Source organism: Artemia franciscana, chromosome 12, assembly GCF_032884065.1.
Source record: "Artemia franciscana chromosome 12, ASM3288406v1, whole genome shotgun sequence".
Taxonomy (NCBI): Eukaryota; Metazoa; Arthropoda; class Branchiopoda; order Anostraca; family Artemiidae; genus Artemia; species Artemia franciscana.
The window spans coordinates 39,309,829-39,330,163 of NC_088874.1; the positions used below are offsets into that span (position 1 = coordinate 39,309,829).

Genomic DNA, 20,335 nt, shown 5'->3' on the forward strand with positions numbered 1-20,335 from the left:
TCTGGATCCTTTTCAGCATGTGTTTGGTCAGTTCTCAATGCAATTAATTTTGAATATTCCCTTTGGCTGACAAAGCTGTGTTTTTTTCATGCAAAGCTCTTCATCTTCTTTGACTGAGACTGTGTATATGCATCAAACTCATCTAACGTTCAGCCGATAGATGTCAATTCCCCACGGGGTTGCCGGAACTTGGGGGGATTCTGGACCAGTGGGAAGTGAAGATACCCGAATCCCATATTCCCTGCAGTTTGAAGATGGATATTCCGCCGGTTCCAATACGGCCCTTCGTTATCGCTCTCTTCTGCACAGGTTTCTCCAGATGTAGAAGATAAACGACTCAGTGTACTTAATCTATGGATTTTTGGAAAACAAATACTTGGCAACTCTAGACCGGCCACATTATATAATTAAAACAATGAAAACAAAGAAGATGCAGAAGTCCCAGGAGAATTGAGAATGGATCAAATGATTTCCTTGCTGAATGGTATAGGTGTTCCTGAAAACCTAATTTTTTCTTGCCAGACCCAGATATCTCCCAATCCTCCTAATAACATTGATAATGTTATAAATATCCCTGGCATGGATTGTCCTAAGAATAAAATAATAGTGTAATCCTTCGTCAACTTACATTAGCTAAAATGGTAGAATTTTGGGTAAAATTCTAGTTAATTGACTTCTTGCTATTTCAGTAAGGGTTTAGGCTAGGAAAACAAAACTTTCAGGGATGAATCTACAGACTAACATATGTCCCAGGAAGGTATTTTGAAGCAACTACCTCCACTCCTCCCTCTAGAGGGCCCTGACCTTTAAAAATATATGTGTTATAAAAGTGAAACCTTGCAAAATAGATCTTGTGCTTAATTGAAGTACAACAAAATTGTTTTCAGTTTCATAACTTTGCTCAATTCCATTTTATAAGGATTTAAAGATATGCAAATACATTTCCTCAATTAAAAAAAAAAAACATTGATATGGCTCAAAATTCCAATCAAATAACAGGAATTGCGTTTTCAGAGCTAAAGCCAAAGAAAAAGCAACTAGTAACTGAAAATTAAGGTAAAATTTTGTTTTGTCAAAATTTCAATAGGTATAGACCTGTCATGTAGGCAAATTTCAGGGCCCTCTAGAGGGAGAATGAGTAGAGGTGGGTACTTTAAAATACCTTCCTGGGACATACTTTAGCCTGTAGATTCATCCCTGAAAGTTTCATTTTCCTAACCTAAACCCTTTCCAAGATAGCAAAAACTTAATTAACTAGAATTCTACCAAATTTTGTAATTGGAAAAAGATATTTACTGATAGATCAGTCTCAAATGATGGAAAGGCATCCATTGGCATTTTTTCTGAGTAGAATGGTTCATCAGTTGGGATTAGAATTTCAGATAAAATTTCAATTTTCCATTCAGAATGTCTTGCTCTCCAAAAAGCTCTTGACACAGTGCTGGAAGCAGAATCAGGTGCATCTTTTCATGATAACATGTTTTCATGTTATCTTTTCTGATTCTAAAAGTGTTCTTTCTGGTCAAAAAAAGAGGCAAGGAAAAGTTACTTCAATCATTGTTCATCTACAGGAAACGATTCGGAAAATAATGTCTTCTCATGCTCTTCAACTGAAAATGTTCTGGGTTCCTTGTCACATAAGGATTAAGGGAAATGAAATTTCTGACAGTATTGCAAAACAGGCTATTCAAAACCCAATTACTTGGAAGTTTGCTCTCACTGTAAATGAATCTTCAAAATTAATAACTTCTGCTGCAAATTCTGTTAGAACTAATAATACATGTATTACAACAACAAATATGTCTTTTGTCTTTTGAGGGGCATTGTATTTCCACATCACCTTATCCAGCCAAATAGGAAAATTCCAAATAGAAAAAGTCATGCAATGACCAGATCTTGTCAAGCACTATATCATCATTACAGATAGCAAGTGATGCCTTTTTATAGGTATTTAAATATTGATGAAACAATTGATCACATTCTCTCAGAATGCCCTTGTTTCACAACTGAGAGAAATATTCTAATCAGAAAAATCAAATCACTGGGCCTGAAGATGTCCACCCCTCTTGTTTTAGGTTTTACTCATGTTAGTAAAGATAAAGAGACAAAAATATTAGAGGCATTGGGAGTTTTTGTGTCTTCAACAAAGATTTTCAACTGGTTGTAATTTTATTTGATTTTATTAGGTTTGTTGCTTTTTTTCCCCAGTCACAAGAGTATGGTTAGAAGAGAAGATGATTTGATTTGTGGTATATATTTTATTTTCCTTGTATTTTTTACTTTATTTGATTTGTATATTTTTTTTTGTTTTTATGATTTTTGTTTAATTATTATTTAGTGATGCAGAGGGCAAAAGCCAAGCGTATTTTCTTTACAACAACAAGTACGTAAATGACTTAAAAGTCTAAATATTGGTCCATGGCTCCATTTGTTCTCCTTGTAGAGGACACTATCCTTCATTTACCTTTAAAAACATTTTTTTTATGAAAGTGAAACCTTACAAAATAGGTCATCTGCTTAAGTGAAGTTCAAGAAAAGTATTTTTGGCTTCACAACTTAGCTCAATCCCAATTTGAGAGGTTTCAAAGATCTTCAAATATATTTCCTAAATTTAGAAAAAGACATCAATATAGCTGAAAATTTTTTCAGATAATAGGAATTGCCTTTTCAGAACTAAAACCTCAGAGAAAGAAACCAGAAACTCAAAATTAAATTATAATGTTTCTTTGTCTCTGTTCCAATAGGTGCTCTGTACCTGATCCAAGTTTTTTAATTCCAACAAAAAAAAACTTATAAAATTATATAATAAATTAGTAATTATACATTTTTATTGCAGTTTTACAAGTCTGACAAATGTTTTGGAAGGATTCAAAATGCCTAACCCCTACCCTGAATATGTAATTTAATGATAGAGTTGATTCCATGTTTTGTGCATTTTATCAGGAACCTATGTTGTACATGGACTAAAATAGGCATGTTGGCAGTAATTTATCTGGAAGTTTGAAGAAGGCTGTGAATTTTTCAAAATAAGAGAACAGAGACAAACTATACAAAAGTATCAAATAAGCACCTGTCAAGTAGGCAAAGCTCTTAAAGATAGAAATTAGAAGAGAATTATTATAATAGCTTGGTAATAACTTCTTGGAGTATATTTTTTGCCCTACATTCAGTACTGAAAGCTTTATTTTCCTAACCTTTCTACTTTCCAAGATAGCAAAAAGTAGCTTGTCTAGAATTTTATCTAAGATGCACATTTTTAGAGTGCTAGTGTTATTTTCTTTTTAGTGTTTTGTTTATATTTTTGACAGTGCATCCTCTTCTATCTGAATGGTCTCATGTAGCCCAAGCCTGTATCAAAAACCAAAAATAATGAAAGAAACCAAAAAATGATAAAATTCTTATTTTATAACTAGCTGTTGGGGTGAGAATTATTATAATAGCTTGGTAATAACTTCTTGGAGTATATTTTTTGCCCTACATTCAGTACTGAAAGCTTTATTTTCCTAACCTTTCCACTTTCCAAGATAGCAAAAAGTAGCTTGTCTAAAATTTTATCTAAGATGCACATTTTTAGAGTGCTAGTGTTATTTTCTTTTTAGTGTTTTGTTTGTATTTTTGACAATGCATCCTCTTCTATCTGAATGGTCTCATGTAGCCCAAGCCTGTATCAAAAGCCAAAAATAATGAAAGAAACCAAAAAATGATAAAATTCTTATTTTATAACTAGCTGTTGGGGTGGCGCTTTGCACCACCCCAACACCTAGTTGGTTGGGGTGCTTCGCGCCCCCTAGCCCCCCCGCGCGTAAGTTGTTACGCGCCATTGTAGTTGTGTCCCTGTGTCCCACCTGTGAATATAGATATATATATATATATGTTTTTAACTATGTAAAACTTGCGAATATACAACATTCTTCCCTGTCCCATTGTCTGTGCATATAAATAGATTGTCAGGTTTACCAACTCTTAAACATGAAACAAATAATTGTCCATGGGAAAAACAATCCATATTCAGATCTATACCTCATGATTCTAATGATTGCCCTTGAGCTTTGTTAATGGTGATTGCTAATCAAACATTCCCTGTGTTGCCATTGTCATTTATATATCCCCCTGTGCTCCCTGGCATCCCCATTGTAGTTGTGTCCCTGTGTCCCGGTCGTCATTTATATTCCCTGTGTCCCAGTCATCATTTGTGTCCTGGTGTCCCAGTCTGTAATTTCTCTTTGAGTGTCCTGGTTGTCATTTGTGTCCTGGTGTTCTGGTCTGTATATACATTCGTTTTTGAATTGGTATATCATGAAATAAATTTTTGTGTTTTTCCCCTTTTTTTCTTTTTAGTCTTTTTTTGGTTTTTACCTTTTTTTTCTTTTTTTCTTTTTTCTTTTTAGTTTTTTTTTTCTGCAGCAGCTTCCTTTTTGGAAGCTTTTTTTTTAGCAGTTTTTTTTAGCAGCTTCCTCAGCTGTTGCCATTGCAGGTTTGCGCCACCCCAACACCTAGTTGGTGGGGGTGCTTTGCACCCCCACCATGATTGCCCTTGAGCTTTGTTGATGGTGATTGCTAATCGAACATTCCCTGTGTCGCCGTCGTCATTTATATATCCCCCTGTGCCCCCTGGTGTCCCCGTTGTAGTTGTGTCCCTGTGTTCCCTGGCATCCCCATTGTAGTTGTGTCCCTGTGTCCCGGTCGTCATTTATATTCCCTGTGTCCCAGTCATCATTTGTGTCCTGGTGTCCCAGTCTGTAATTTCTCTTTGAGTATCCCGGTCGTCATTTGTGTCCTGGTGTTCCAGTCTGTATATACATTCGTTTTTGAATTGGTATATCATGAAATAAATTTTTGTGTTTTTCCCCTTTTTTTCTTTTTAGTTTTTTTTTTTGGTTTTTACCTTTTTTTTCTTTTTTCTTTTTAGTTTTTTTTCTGCAGCAGCTTCCTTTTTGGAAGCTTTTTTTTAGCAGTTTTTTTTTAGCAGCTTCCTCAGCTGTTGCCATTGCAGGTTTGCGCCACCCCAACACCTAGTTGGTGGGGGTGCTTCGCGCCCCCACCATGGTTGCCCTTGAGCTTTGTTGATGGTGATTGCGAATCGAACATTCCCTGTGTCGCCGTCGTCATTTGAATATCCCCCTGTGCCCCCTGGCGTCCCCGTTGTAGTTGTGTCCTGGTGTCCCAGTCTGTAATTTCTCTTTGAGTGTCCTGGTTGTCATTTATATTCCCTGTGTCCTGGTCTTCATTTGTGTCCCGGTGTCCTGGTCTGTATACACATTCGTTTTTGAATTGGTCTTTTTTTTAGTTTTTAGTTTTTTACCTTTTTTTAGTTATTTTAGTTATACCTCATGATTCTAATGATTGCCCTTGAGCTTTGTTGATGGTGATTGCTAATCAAACATTCCCTGTGTCCCTGTCGTCATTTATATATCCCCCTGTGCCCCCCAGCGTCCCCATTGTAGTTGTGCCCCTGTGTCCCGGTTGTCATTTATATTCCCTGTGTCTATTTTTGTGTTTTTCTCCTTTTTTCTTTTTAGTTTTTTTTTTGGTTTTTACCTTTTTTTTTAGTTTTTTTAGTTTTTTTTCTTTTTTCTTTTTAGTTTTTTTTTGTGCAGCAGCTTCCTTTTTGGAAGCTTTTTTTTGAGCAGCTTCCTTGGCTGTTGCCATTGTAGGTTCTTCAGTCATTTTACAATTAAACATTTTTCCGTCCACAATCTTCTTACAATTAAAAATTTGTCTTTGAACGATTTTCTTAAATACCTTTAATGACGTCATTGTCATAACAATGACGACAACTAACTTCTTGACGACATGACGACCTGATGACATGACGTCACTCGACATACACACAGACAAACAACTTATTTTTATATATATAGATATACACAAAGTGCCACTTTACACTTTAGTTGATTTAGGGATTATTTATAAGCTAATTTTTATATCCAATTAGTTGTCAACTTTAAATCATAGTTGAAAAACTACTTGACAAGATAAGATACAATCAAAAACATGTGACCAAGATAAACTTTGCCCCATAGAAACTATTATGCTGAATCTTGAGTTTTCCTCAGAAACAATGCAAAAATGGCATTAATTTACGTATGCACATTTTAGTTAGCTAGATTATATGAAAATCTGTATCATCAATGCCCAGATTAATATTACCATTAATTTTCTGTGAATGACTCTTCTTTAATTAAATTTATTAGTAAAATAAGCATTATCAGCAGCATTGAACTTGGGAAATTTCTTGAAGGATACATTGTATAGACTTTTTAAACTTTTGTTTTCCTTCATTTTAATGCTATGGATTCTATCTTGGAAATTTTCACTTTTATAAAGCAAAGTTTGCTTGAGGTGATTGTATCGCACCAAAGTGTGTTAATTGGAGAGGACGTTTACAGTAAAGTAGGTCAGGGACTTGATAATAAAGTCTAGTACTATGCCTCCAGAGATACAACGCACTCCCCCACGACCCCCAAGGGTCCTGACCTATGCCCTTAATGCCCTTAGTCTTTTGGATACACCCAGAATCAAATATATTTCTTCTATCTAATGGTATATCCTGTACATAAACAATATGCAAATTGTATGATTCACTGTGCTTGCCCTTGAGAAATTGGGTGCATGATATCACTGAATTTAAAGCTATTTGACTTTTTGACAAGTTAAACTAAATGACAATTGTAATCAATATTGAGCAGGGAGGGAGGCACCTAAAAAGGTTAAAGCAATGGGAACTAGTTGCCCTCTAATCTCTCTTTAAAGTTTCTTCTGCATATCTTGAAATTTTCAACTTTATGCCCTTAAATGTTTGTTTCTTAAATGTTGCTGATATTCTTTTTTCACAAAGAGCAAGCAAATAGTGTATTTTGATTGTATTTGGCATCCCTCTCAATGTTTCTGGAAAGTTTGACCTTAATGCCATAAGCCTTCTTTGAGGCCCATGATCAAATATGCCCTCTTTCCCAATAAAATCATTACATGAAAAAAATGGTTAAATTGCATAAGTTACAGCCCTTGCCTCTTGGGCTTGGGGGTTTTCAATCCTGGAGGTCAATTACTTGACCTTGAGCTATTTTTAGCCAAATGGCTATTGCTGAATAATGATTAGCTCCATTGAGGGAAAAGGCTATGTTGGGGACTGGCTGCCTCAAGTCGCTTCTGACTTAAAAGGACAATAGAACTTTTTGTATTAAGCAAATGAGCATCCGTCAAAGCTAATACAACCACTTCTTGCATAAAAACCTTATATGTTAACAATGAGCAAATTGCTTAACTTATTGTCTTAGCCCCAGGGCTTTGGGGAGGGTTGTCAACTCTGGAGGCATAGGTTTTCATCCTTTGGACTGTTCTGAACAAAATGGCTATTTCAAATTGTATTGGATATATTTGGGGAAAACAGAGTGTTAATTGGTTGCCCACTGATAACTTTTGATTCTTAAAAAAGGTAGTAGAACTTTTGATTTCCAACTATGCCATACGTTTACTGTCACCGTCTTGTAGAACTTACATCAGTGGGGAGGGGGGGGTGTAGTTGCCCTTCAATAACTTGTGACTATTAAAAAGGACACTAAGCCAACCAATTCCTTTTTGCTGCCCTGTGATTGCTTTTGAATATCTTCTTTTTCATGCCCTGAAAGCTTCTATGTATTACCCTTAGTTGTCTTTGATATATGCACCATTTTGACATCTGAACTGCACATAGGTATGTTTTAATTTTATTGAATATCCTGTTTAAATTTCATGAGTCATTGAAAATAAAATTGGTTGCAGTCACAGTTGTGGTTAGTTGCAGTTGGTTGCTGTTGTAGTTCAATATGCAAACAGTCACAGTAGCTAAAGGATTAGTAGTGTCCTTGAAAGTTTTAACTTAATACTCTTACCTGCACCTAAGATATTACAGATATATCTTTTGATAGACTTCATGTACATTCATTTTTTTCACACTCTATCAAACATGTCCACTGCACAAGCCCCAATCAAAGTTTCTAAAAGAACAAATTGAAGCCTAATGACTCTTTACTGTGGACAACAGCAGATAGTTGCTTCTGATGAAACCAACATGTTCTCCTTGTATATGTTTTCCGTTGTATATGTATTGTTGTTTTCCGAGTTGTGTGGTATACTAAAAGTTTTATGACTAACTGACTTATTTTGTTGTGAGTGTTTTTATTGATTTTTTGCTCTAATTTTTGTAGAAGCTGAAGACACATCTTCAAATGATACTAAAAATAATTTTGGAAGTTTAATTCCTGTGTTATTAATGGAAAACGAAGAAAATTTTATTGCCGTTTCTCCTGGCATCTCTGGCGATTGTCACAATATTGCTGAATATCTTAAACTGGATTTGAACATTGATGGGGACAAAGGTAGGCTTCATATATCCTTATCTTCTGTATTTGACGCATATCCAAAATCAGAAGGTGTATCTTGAACTTGCTTTGAAATTGTGGCAGGGCGAGAAAGATTGGTATTTATTGCATCTGAATGTTTGGATTGCATTGAAAAAATAATATTTAGTAAATACTAATCCCAGATAGTTTTGATTATTAAGATATAAAAGGTTGTATCCCAATTAAACTCCTGAATTGAGTTACAAACTTAATTTTATTTGGGAGTTCTTTCTCGCTTTTGGAATTCGCTAGAACTCTTTTATAATTTGTTATAAAACGTATATATTTGCCTGTGTTTCTAAGCACATTTTCCTTTGTTTCTAGCACAAAGCTTGAACTATATGTATTGTTTTTTTTAACTAAACACTATAGAAGTAATTTGCCTTAACAATATGCTAGTATACAAATCAGTAGTTTAATGATTTACTTTGAAACATAAGTAATTTCACTTTATGCAAAACTGCCATACAAAAAGTGGATAAATTATATGGGGTTGTTCATTTTAGAATCGAATAACAATGGGTTCTTTCACTAAATATTGACTTTTAAAGAATTGAAAGTTGAGTGCACCCAATGAAGTTGCAACAGCAATTAAATCTTCCGTGATTTTTAATTTTTTAAAATTAAATTTTAATGTTTAATTTTTTAAAATTAAATTTTAAATCTTCTGAAAGGTTTCTTGGCCTTATTCAGCTTTTTGGTTCGAAAGACAGGGATGAATTTTTTTGTATTTAGGATTATAATAATGTTTGTTGTGTATTGCATAATGATTTTTTTATAGTCAATATGTTATTGATTGATAAAGTTCTATGAGAGTTGATTCGTTTTATTTGGGGGGGGGATTAGAATAGTCTATTTTATCAGCTTTTAATTGCTGGAAATCCCTTTCTCACAATGAAAATGTACTTCACACATTTTTTTTAAGACAAATCAACACTCAAGTAAAAATGGCTTACAACCAACATTCTGAATAACTGAATAAATAATTCAAACTGTTAACTCAATCCATTTTATTCAAAAACATGCGACAGAGAGACCTGATTATTAGTTTTGTTCTCAAAACTAATTTGCTGATGATTTAAAAAAATCAAAACATTTGCTGATGATTTAACTGTTTTATCACTGCGACTAAGCCCTCTGACTACTGAACAGTCTGACTTAATCGAAATTTATCATGATCTAAAAGCTGAATTAGAAAAGGTAAAACTGATGGTCAGTGAAACTAAGAGCTCTTATATGACGTTTTCCTTCCTAAAGGGTAACAACCACTCTTCTCATAATTCCATACTGCCAACAAAGAAAACTGTTAAAATACTTGGGATACTTTTGGACGATGATTTACGATGGAATTCGCACGTTGACTATCTGACTAAAAAAGGCGCATTGCTTTTACATTCATTTTCAAGCCTAAAAAGATTTGGTACAGCAACTGAGGTTTTAAAGTCTGTATACTGCAGCCATGTTGGACCTTCTCTTGAGTATGCATGCCCTGCTTGGCATCCAGGATTGACAAAAGATCAAACTGATAGACTTGAGACGATACAAAAAAGAGCTTTAAAAATTACACTTGGACAAAACTACTCAACTTACGAGGATGCACTGAAACAACTCAATTTGGACTCACTTGATAGTCGTAGACATGGTTTAACATATAGATTTGGACTAAATTGTTTGAATTCCCCAACTCAGTGTCGTCTACTACCCAACCTTGAGAGTCCCCCAACTGAAGGACCAGTTACTAGATTCCGACAAATAAAAAAGAATTGTCCACAGTTACTGACTTGCTCAGCCTATAGTACTGAGAAATATCACAAATCATTTGTCCATATTTTACCCGTCATTTTAATAATATTGACGCGAATAATATTTAATGTTTGATTAATATAATGTTTGTTTAAATTTTCCTGTTAGTGTTTTTGAAGGTATAAATTATTTTTGTCATGACATGCTAATGGTAGCTCTGGCTATTGTAGTGAATAAATATGTTCTATTCTATATACTTACGAAAACTCTGGCTATTGTAGTGAATAAATATGTTCTATTCTATATACTTACGAAAATCAGTCGACAAGTCAAAAGTAACAAACTCAAAATTATAATATATACAAGTAACAACAATAATCCAGATTAAAAATACGACTTGGTATTAAACAGCTTAACCAACGAGTGCACAAAACTACGCACATAACGAGCATGTGACAGAATGACAGGTTGAAGTTTTGGTACAGGCTCTGCAACGGAACTGATTGACCTCCCGTGCCAGTTGATGTTGGGGCGGTAGGATATTTCGGTGTATAGGGCTGGACAGGATTTTATTACCAAAGTATAATAGTTCAAAATAGGGATGAAACCTTTTAATTCACAGTGAACAGATATAAAATTTTTAACTGGATATTTCGAACAGATATACAGTGTTCATCATCAGCAGTCAAACTGCTGATGATGAACACTGCATGTGTTACTACTGATGATGGACAGCATGTTTTACCGCTGATGATGAACAGCATGTTTTACTGCTGATGATGAACACTGTATATCTGTTCATTGTCGATTAAAAGGTTTCATCCCTATTTTGAACTGTAATACTTTCGTCATGGAAAGGCAGTGTGGTCTTTGAAGTTATCTACGATTTTATTACCAAAGGATAGGGCGAGTTTTGAACGACGGGCGTAAGACTTTGAAGTTGAAATTGATTAAGGAGGGATAAATATGGTAATTTTGGGGCTTTTGAGATTACTAGGAGGGCATGGTATTGCACCCTCTCAACCCGGTCCGACTCTTCTTTAGTCAGCCCGAAATCCCCTACAGGGCAACAGTACTCAAGCGTGGAATGAATAGAAGAGAAATATATGTGTAGGAGGTGTGGTGCAATAATTCCATAGCGAGCCAACATATATACATTGTTGAATAATGCCTCAAATTATGAATAATGCCTCAAATTGCTTTTGTTTAAATTTAAGTACCGAGTTAAGAGTCTTTTAGTTTAAAAAAAGCTTTTTAAGGTTAAAAACGTTAAAAGCTGAGTTCTCTATCAAATAAGAAGAGGGCTAAAAATATAAGACTTACAGATTTATTTTGAGAGAATTCTATATTATTTTAGTTCTCCCTGTTACAACGTCTTCTGATAACGATATGAGCGAACAAGGACGTGAAATAGTGGACGTGAGCGTTCCAGGTTTGACAGAAATATGGCTAAAAAAAGAAGTAGATTTCAATTGTCAAAATGAGATGCCAAGTCACATTTATGAATTTGCTGAAAATGGTGTGGCAAAACAGGAGGCTTTTCACACTGAAAAAAGACCTTTCGAATGTGATGTATGTAAGAAACAATTTGTTAAACGTGCCAGCTTATCTTGTCATAAAAAAACTCATACTAGAGAAAAACCTTTTGAATGTTGCATATGTGAGAAAACATTCCGCGAAAAAGCCCACCTATTTGTTCATCAAAGAACTCATACGGGGGAAAAACCTTTTGAATGTGATATTTGTAAGAAACTTTTTACGACAAATCCTGCTTTATCTCGTCATCAAAGAATTCATACTGGAGAAAAACCTTTCGAATGCGATATTTGTAAAAAATGTTTTACTTCAAGTTCCAGTTTATCTTATCATCAGAAAACTCATACTGGGGAAAAACCATTTGGATGTGATATTTGTGAGAAACGTTTTACTACAAGTACCAGTTTGTCTTATCATCAGGGAACTCATACCGGGGAAAAACCCTTCAAATGTGATGTATGTGAGAAACGTTTTGGTACAAGTACAAAATTATCTTATCATCAGAGAACTCATACTGGAGAAAAACCTTTTGAATGTAATATTTGTAAGAAATCTTTTCCTTATAGTTCCAGTTTATCTAGTCATCAGATAACTCATACTGGAGAAAAACCTTTCGAATGTGATGTATGTAAGAAACGTTTTACTTCAATCGCCCATTTGTCTCGTCATAAAAGAACTCATACTGGAGAAAAACCTTTTGAATGCTATATATGTGAGAAAACTTTCTACCGAAAAGCGGACCTACATATTCATCAAAGAACTCATACTGGAGAAAAACCATTTGAATGTGGTCTATGTAAGAAATGTTATGTTTCAAATTCTGGGTTATCTAATCATCTAAGAAGTCATACTGAGGGAAAAGCCTTTGTACATATCAGTGAGTAAGTGTCATATGTTTATTAAAATGTTCTTGTTAAAATTATCAAACAGATTGTGCTAGAGAAAAATTTCCTGTTGTATGTAATTTTGTGTTGTTGTTTGAACTTTAAGGAGGGAACAGACCATTTCATATACAGAGTAGGTAGGTAAGTTTTATTTTATTTTATCCACAATACAAACATAAATAAAAAAAATGACAACACTAATAAATTATTGCAGCAAAAAGAAAGCCCTAAGGACTTGTGCTGCAATTTCATATTATGATTTACATCTTATAAAAAAATATCTAAACATAACAGCTCATGATTAACCACCTAGCCTATCATATATATAAAAAATAACAACACATACACATGAACAAAATGCAACAAAATAATCATATTAAATATCATTTACCGGTATTCAGCCCCCACCCCACATCAATAAACTGCAAAAAAAAGACATCAAAAACCTTCTGCCCTTCAAAACCTATTACTTAAATAAAATATTTTCAATTTATTTTTAAACCCATATAAAGTGACAGACTCCCTGATGCCAGCCGGCAAACTATTCCAAACAGAAGGCCCCAGATTACGAACCACATATGATGATCGAACTGTTTTTCTTTGTTCATGGCTTAAAAGTTGTGAATTTCTTGTATCATAATTATGGTACTCCTGATTCATGGAAAAATAATCATGAAAATACTCAGGGCATATGTGTTTCATGCTCTGGAACACAAAAATTGATGCCTGGTAGTCACGAATCTGACCAACATTTAAAACATTACACCGGGAAAAGCTAGCAGTAGTTTTGGATTCAACCTGCTCTTTTATGTCCGCAATCAATCGAATGCTTTTATTTTGCAAAATCTGGATCCTTTTGTAATTAGAGAAGAAATTGCTAGCCCAATGAACACAACCATAATCTATATAAGGATGAACAAGGGAAAAATAAATGATTTTTAAAATCTTGAACGGAAAAGTTTTTTTTACATGTCTCAAAATTCCTAGACCCCTAGCCATTTTAGCACCAATAACACTACAATGTTTTTTCCAACTAATATTATTATGTAAATAAAACCCCAAATACCTAATTTCAAAAACTTGTTTAATGGGTAAATGTCCAAAAAAAATGTTATTATTATCAATAAGTACCTACCTGTTCTACTAAATATAATGTAATTTGTTTTAGATGCATTAACTGCTGAAGAACTACCTACTGTAAAACTGCGCAAACGTTCAAGTGCCAAATTAGCCTTATGTGCAACCTGCACCAAACCACTACCAATTACTGTTATCGCAGTGTCGTCCGCGAAAGAGGTCAGCGCTTCTACTCCAACATGTGAAGCCAACGAATTAACATAAATAAGATAAAGTAGAGGTCCCAGCACGGAACCTTGAGGCACTCCACACTTAACACCGAACTCTCTGCTTGATATATCTGATAAAGCAACTTTGATAGTCCGGCCATGCAAATACGATGAAAACCACTTTACACAAGTACTACTTAACCCAAGCCCACTTAGTCTACTAAGAAGAGTATTAAAATCAACAGTGTCAAAAGCCTTACGGAAATCTACAAAAACAGTTAAAGGAACCATATTATTTTCAAACGCATTATCAACAAAACTTAAAAGATGGTGTACTGCATGACTAGTGGAATGTTTACTTCTGAAACCAAACTGTCCATTATACAAAATTTTCTTCGAATCCAAAAAATCATACAATCGTTTATAAATAACTTTTTCATAAATTTTACTAAATAAAGGTAAAATGGAAATTGGTCGCCAATTACAGGGATCTGAGGGGTCCCCACCATTATGTAAAGGTATGATTTTAGATCGTTTCAGTTCCGACGGGAAATGCCCTTTAACCATTGAGAGATTAATTAAATGAACCAGTACCGGTAAAAGATACACCGACACATAATTAAAAGCCTTTAGGTTCAATCCATCTACACCAGAAGAATTTTCATTTAAGGCTACAAACAATTTTTTCAACTTCTTCTACATTACATGGTACAAATTCAAACCCATTCTGCATGCTTGAAGGATTTGCGTTAATGTTGACGGCACCACCTCTAGACACTTCATTCTGTATAACACTACCAATTTTCGAAAAATAATCACCCATGTAATTTGCTATTTCCAATTTATCATGAATAATTCTATTACTAGTTTTTAAATTGGTTATACACACATCTTTTTTTTTCACATCCTATCACTTTACGGACAATTCCCCAAGTATCTTTTATATTACCTTCCTTAATCTTCAAACGGTTTAAATAATACTCATTCTTTGCATTTCTTTTTGAATTATTTACATAATTTCTCAACTCTTTAAACTCATTTAAAATCATTTCAGATGGATTATCAAGATATTGACAATACAACTTATTTCTTTGTCTTATTAAACTCAAAATTTCATCATTTATCCACGGCTTTCTCGGTTTAGCTTTCTTGCAATTAATTTTATTCAATGGGCAATTTTTCTCAAACACAGGGTAAAGAATATCTGAAAAAATATTAAAAGCTTTTGAAGCATCATCCTTTTCATTGTAAACCACCTCCCAATCCAACGAACTAACTTCATTTTTAAATTTAGCCAGATTAACTTCTTTCATGTCACGCCGAAGAATCTTTTTTTTTCTTTTAATTTTACAATGTGATAACTTCTGCAACAAACAAAGAAGCGGTAAGTGGTCCGAACCCGAATGGATTAATACATCACACATGCTATCTTCCACCATAACTTCACTGACGAAAACATTATCAATCAAAGTTGCAGAATGATCTGTTAATCGGGATGGGATAGAATTTAATGGGAAAAGACCAAATGAAAGCATGACATTAAGGAAATCCAAATTTTTGGCTTGAAGATCTAATAAATCAAAATTAAAATCACCTATGATTACAATTTTATCAAAATTTCGATTTATTTCAGATATTAAAATTTCGAATTCCTCTAGGAAAAAATCCGGACTAGCACCAGGGGGTCTATACACCGATGAAATAAGAAGTGGATTATTATTACTTGTCACTATTTCAATAGCAAAAGTTTCAATCTTACCTTCAATCCATAAAGATAAATCTTCCCTTACTTTAAATTTTATATCATCCTTGATTATGAATGCTAAACCTCCCCTTCCCATCAATGACCGGTTCTTGGAAATAAGTGTGTAACCTGGAAAATTAAATAACGAAGCAGGACACTGTTCACTAATAAATGATTCACAAATACCTATCACTTGCACCTCACTGTCAAGTTTATTAATTATATCAACTACATCTTCATGTGAAGTAGTTAAATGACAATTCCAGTGGAGAATCTGGAATCCGGACAGCATAACGGGTGCACTCACATCATCTACTGCAACATATTTACTAAGCCTTGCAGGCTGTTTATCCGAAAATTCCGACAGGCTACCAACATCACTCGACAAAATATTATCCAACGAAAAGCGATTTTTTTCTAACTGTAGTAATCGTGAAAACATTCATAAATAAATTATCCTACTTCCTATTAAAGAACTATTACTACGAAAGAATGTAAATACTGAAGTACACATTTATAACTACTAAAACGAAAAAAAAAAAATCAGATTAGATGTCGTCACAACTCCACAGTCGGCGTGTCCGAGCGTCATTTCCAGATCGAGCGAAAATACGGCCGTGATCGGACCATACGTTGTGGTTACCTAACCTATCACGAGCCAGTTGCAGAATTTCTCGTAGCTTCTTAGTTAAACTTTCTGACACAAATATACCAGATTTGGCCAGTTGTCTCTTAGCAGCAAATACCTTTCTAGGCACATCCTTAGACGAAAACTGGGCGAGTACCGGTGCAATCATATCAGGCCGCTTAGGATTCGCTGGAAGGGTAAATCTATACACTTTAGTTAGTTCCGAAACATAAACTTGTATGCCCATCTTGTCCGAGATAATATTATTGCAACACGATTTTACATCAGCACCCGGAGCTTGTTTGACACCACTGAAAATAAGTGAATCCAGCCTATCTTCCTGCTCAATATCGTCAAGTCTACTTTCAATCTTTTTCACTATCTCTTCGATTATCATGAAGCTGTTTTTTAGCGATTTTTAGTGGCTTTTCGATAAAATCAAATTTTGGCGAGTATTCGACCATCAAATAATCATATACGTCAGATATAATTGATTCAGCCGAGTGCGGGAGTTGATTTTTTATGTGATCAGAAACTTTACGTGAGATTTCATCCCTGAGATTCGCTTTTACAGCTTCCAATTCTTGTTGGGTCTGAGTTAGTCTCATGTTCAGGTAAGAAGATTGGTTGCCTATATCCGGGCTTGGATTTGACGGATGATTTTTCGAAAGATGTCCTGGTTGTTCAATGCTGTTAGAAACAGTGCCCTTGCGCTTAGCACGATAATTTTCCAAGTATGGCTGGTAGATTTCTAGGTCATTGTCCATTTCATAGAAAGCAAGCTTGGCCTCGTTAGTAGTTTTTTGCAGTGCCTCTGTTCTCTTTAATTTGACATCGTGGAGGCTTTGGGTAGAGACTGTTTGAAAATCATGCGACCCGTAGCAGAAAACGGTGAATTTTGCTGGATCTGAAGCTTGCTTGACTTCACCATTAATTTTAACTGGCCACAAGGGATAACCATGAAACTTAGCAACCGCAACATCTCCGATTTTCCAAGACGACATCGTAAACTCTGTTCTGTTCGAGTAATTTCTGTTCGTTTTAAGTTTTAATGTCGCTCCTTATTTTCAATTAAAAAAATATTTTTTTTATTTAATTTCTGAACGTTTTTAACTTAATGCATGTTTTGATTTTGGCTCTCCACACATGAATAATTAAAACGAAATTTGCACATTAATTTATTTTTTGGCAAAATGGCTTTCTCATAGTTTTGATCGGACGATTTTAATAAAAAAGATCGGGGGAATAGGCCTAGTTACCCTCCAATTTTTTGGTTACTTAAAAAGGCAACTAGAACTTCTAATTTTACGAACGTATATATTAATAAAAATATACCTAACTTACGGAAACAGCTTACGTAACGAGCTTCTAAATTCGTATGTTTTTATTACATGTATGAGGGGGGTTCGCCCTCTCGTCAATACCTCGCTCTTTACACTAAAGCTTAAATTTTGTCTCAGTTTCTTAAGAATGGCCTAATATTTGAGATCAATAAAATTACTTTAGCGTAAAGAGCAAGGTACTAGGAGGAGGTGAACTTTCGTAATAATTTCTATTCGTTTTAAGTTTTAATGCTTCTCCTTACTTTTAGTTGAAGAAACTTTTTCCTATTTTTTTTTTTTAATTGCTCTTTTAAAAATGCTAAAAATCCTACGCCCCCTTCAAGGAAGTTCTCTTCCCCCATTAAAAATTCCTCCATGGGAATTTCCCCCCGCATAACCCCCTCACCTTCCCCCTCCCCCAACCAAAAAAATCCCTCTGGAAATGTCTGTAAACTTCCCAATAACCCTCACTATGTGTAAACACTGGTCAAAGTTTGTAACTTGCAGCCCCTCCTACGGGGACTGTGGGGAGTAAGTCGTCCCCAGAGACATAGTTTTTTGGTTTTTTGACTATGCTGAACAAAATGGCTATCTCAGAATTTTGATCCAGTGACTTTGAGAAAACTATGAGCGTGGGAGGGGGCCTAGGTACCCTTCAATTTTTTGGTCACTTAAAAAGGGCACTAGAACCTTTAGTTTCCGTTAAAATGAGCCCTCTCGCGACATTCTAGGACCATTGGGTCGATATGATCACCCCTGGAAAAAAAACAAATAAACACGCATCCATGATCTGCCTTGTGGCAAAAAATACAAAATTCTACATTTTTCTAGATAGGAGCTTGAAACTTCTTCGTAAGGGTTCACTTATACGCTGAATCTGGTGGTGTGATTTTTGTTAAGATTCTATGACTTTTAAGGGGGGTTTCCCCCTATTTTCTAAAATTAGGGAAATTTTCTCAGGCTGGTAACTTTTGATTGGTAAGAATAAACTTGATGGAACTTATATATTTAAAATCAGCATTAAAATACGATTCTTTTGGTGTAACTATTGGTATCAAAATTCCGTTTTTTAGAGTTTCAGTTACTATTGAGCCGGGTCAATCCTTACTACTGGTCGTTACCACGAACTGTTTGATTCTCTGAAAGTTCCAACTCAGTTCCAAAATCTATTCATGAGATGCACTCTTTTGACAGCCTGAATGCAAATTTTGTCTTTTAATTTAGTTCAAATTGGCCCTCAATATTCTCACGAATTTCCCCTTCATGGTGGCCATGCCTGCCCTGTTTAAGTTTAGCATTATAAAATAATTATGGGAAACCTAAAGAAAAGAGGACAATAGGGAAAAACCATTGAAAAAAGGGTGTTGGTCAGGGTGTTTGACTGCCTATCAATGGGTTTTGACCTTTAATGTAGATAGTAGAAGTTTTAATTTGTGTCTGAGTGACCCCTTTCCAGTATACTATAATCATTTTTCTATCTAGTTTGGTCGGAGTAAAAAAACAAAAACAAAAAAAAAACATCAAATTCTTCACAATAATGACTGGTAAGAAAACAGCGATCATTATCAATATTTGAATAAAAAAAAGTTTTTCAGCTGAAATTAAGGAGTAGCATTAAAACGAACAAAAATTTAATAACTAAATAAAACGCAAGTTTTTTAACTGAAAGTAGGGGCAATTTGGATAAGGCAAGAATTTTTCAAAAAAGCATTAACCTAAGCTACTAGTTGAATAGGTTGAAAGAGGAACTGGAAAAATTCCTATATCCCTGTTTTAAAACAGGATACGTGGCTACGCATATTGAATATATGCAAGTGCCGCTGAAATGCGAGCACCTCAAATTTTCACCTTTGTGCTCGGAGATACTTCGATATGTTGTCATTGCTGGACTTTGAATCGATTTGAGTTTATGTAAGTGTATGTAAATTTACACTGAGTTATTTAATGTTGAGTTATGTATGAATATGTTGAGTTATGTAAGTGGACGTGTACGTAGTGTATGTTGCCTTTTTGCTCTGAGATGCTTCGACCTATGGTTATTGCTGGACTTCGAATCAATTTGAGTTTATGTAAGTGTACGTATTTATTATGGTTATAAATTGCATCCTTAGACCTTAGATCCTCCTGTGCCTCCAGAGGCGCCCAGGGCATCAACGAGAAGCTGCCAGTCATCCCTCATGTGCGCCGCAGCAAGGACATCTTCCCACGCCGGTTGAAGGGAAGCATTTATGTTTCGCAGGTTCGTCTGATAGGTGCACCGCAGTGTATTACGCGGCCTGCCTCTTCTTCTTCTTCCTTCTGGTTGCCTCTGGAACGTCGCTTTCGGGATCCGGGAATCGTCCATACGAAGTACATGCCCCAAGTATTTCCACCGACGTGTCCTAATGACATCTGTCACTATGGGTTGTCCGGTCATCCGTCTCACCTTCTCATTAGAGATTTTTTGTGGCCAATGGATGTTTAGTATTCTCCGGAGACATGTATTCTCGAAAGCTAGAATTCGCCTTTCTTGTGTGTTATTCAGATGCCAGGTTTCTGAAGCATATAACAGGACGCGGATGACGTTGCCATTAAATAGACGAAGCTTGAGTTGAAGGGAGAAATTCTGCGACCTCCATATCGGTTTCAGTCTGTTGAATGTGCCGGAGGCCTGCCCAATGCGGCATGATGTATCTTTTTCGGTTGATCCCGTATTTAACACTGTGCTCCCAAGATATTTAAATTCTAGAACCTGCTCAATGTCCTGGTTATCGCATCTCAGGTGTAAAGGTGAATCGGTTACTGCTATACTTTTTGTTTTATCAGCGTTGA

The 20,335-nt window shown here is 35.1% G+C and overlaps 1 protein-coding gene across 1 annotated transcript in view; it reads left to right on the forward strand.

Moving 5' to 3' along the window:
- The first annotated feature begins 220 nt into the window (after positions 1 to 220).
- The window catches only part of LOC136034102 (zinc finger protein 665-like), a 62,482-nt gene continuing 42,367 nt past the window's right edge, over positions 221 to 20,335 (forward strand). The window contains exons 1-3 of the mRNA XM_065715232.1: positions 221 to 484; positions 8,187 to 8,357; positions 11,482 to 12,541. Of these exons, the coding sequence (XP_065571304.1) occupies positions 457 to 484; positions 8,187 to 8,357; positions 11,482 to 12,541 (1,259 nt within the window). The 5' untranslated portion in view covers positions 221 to 456. The remainder of the gene's footprint in view (positions 485 to 8,186; positions 8,358 to 11,481; positions 12,542 to 20,335) is intronic.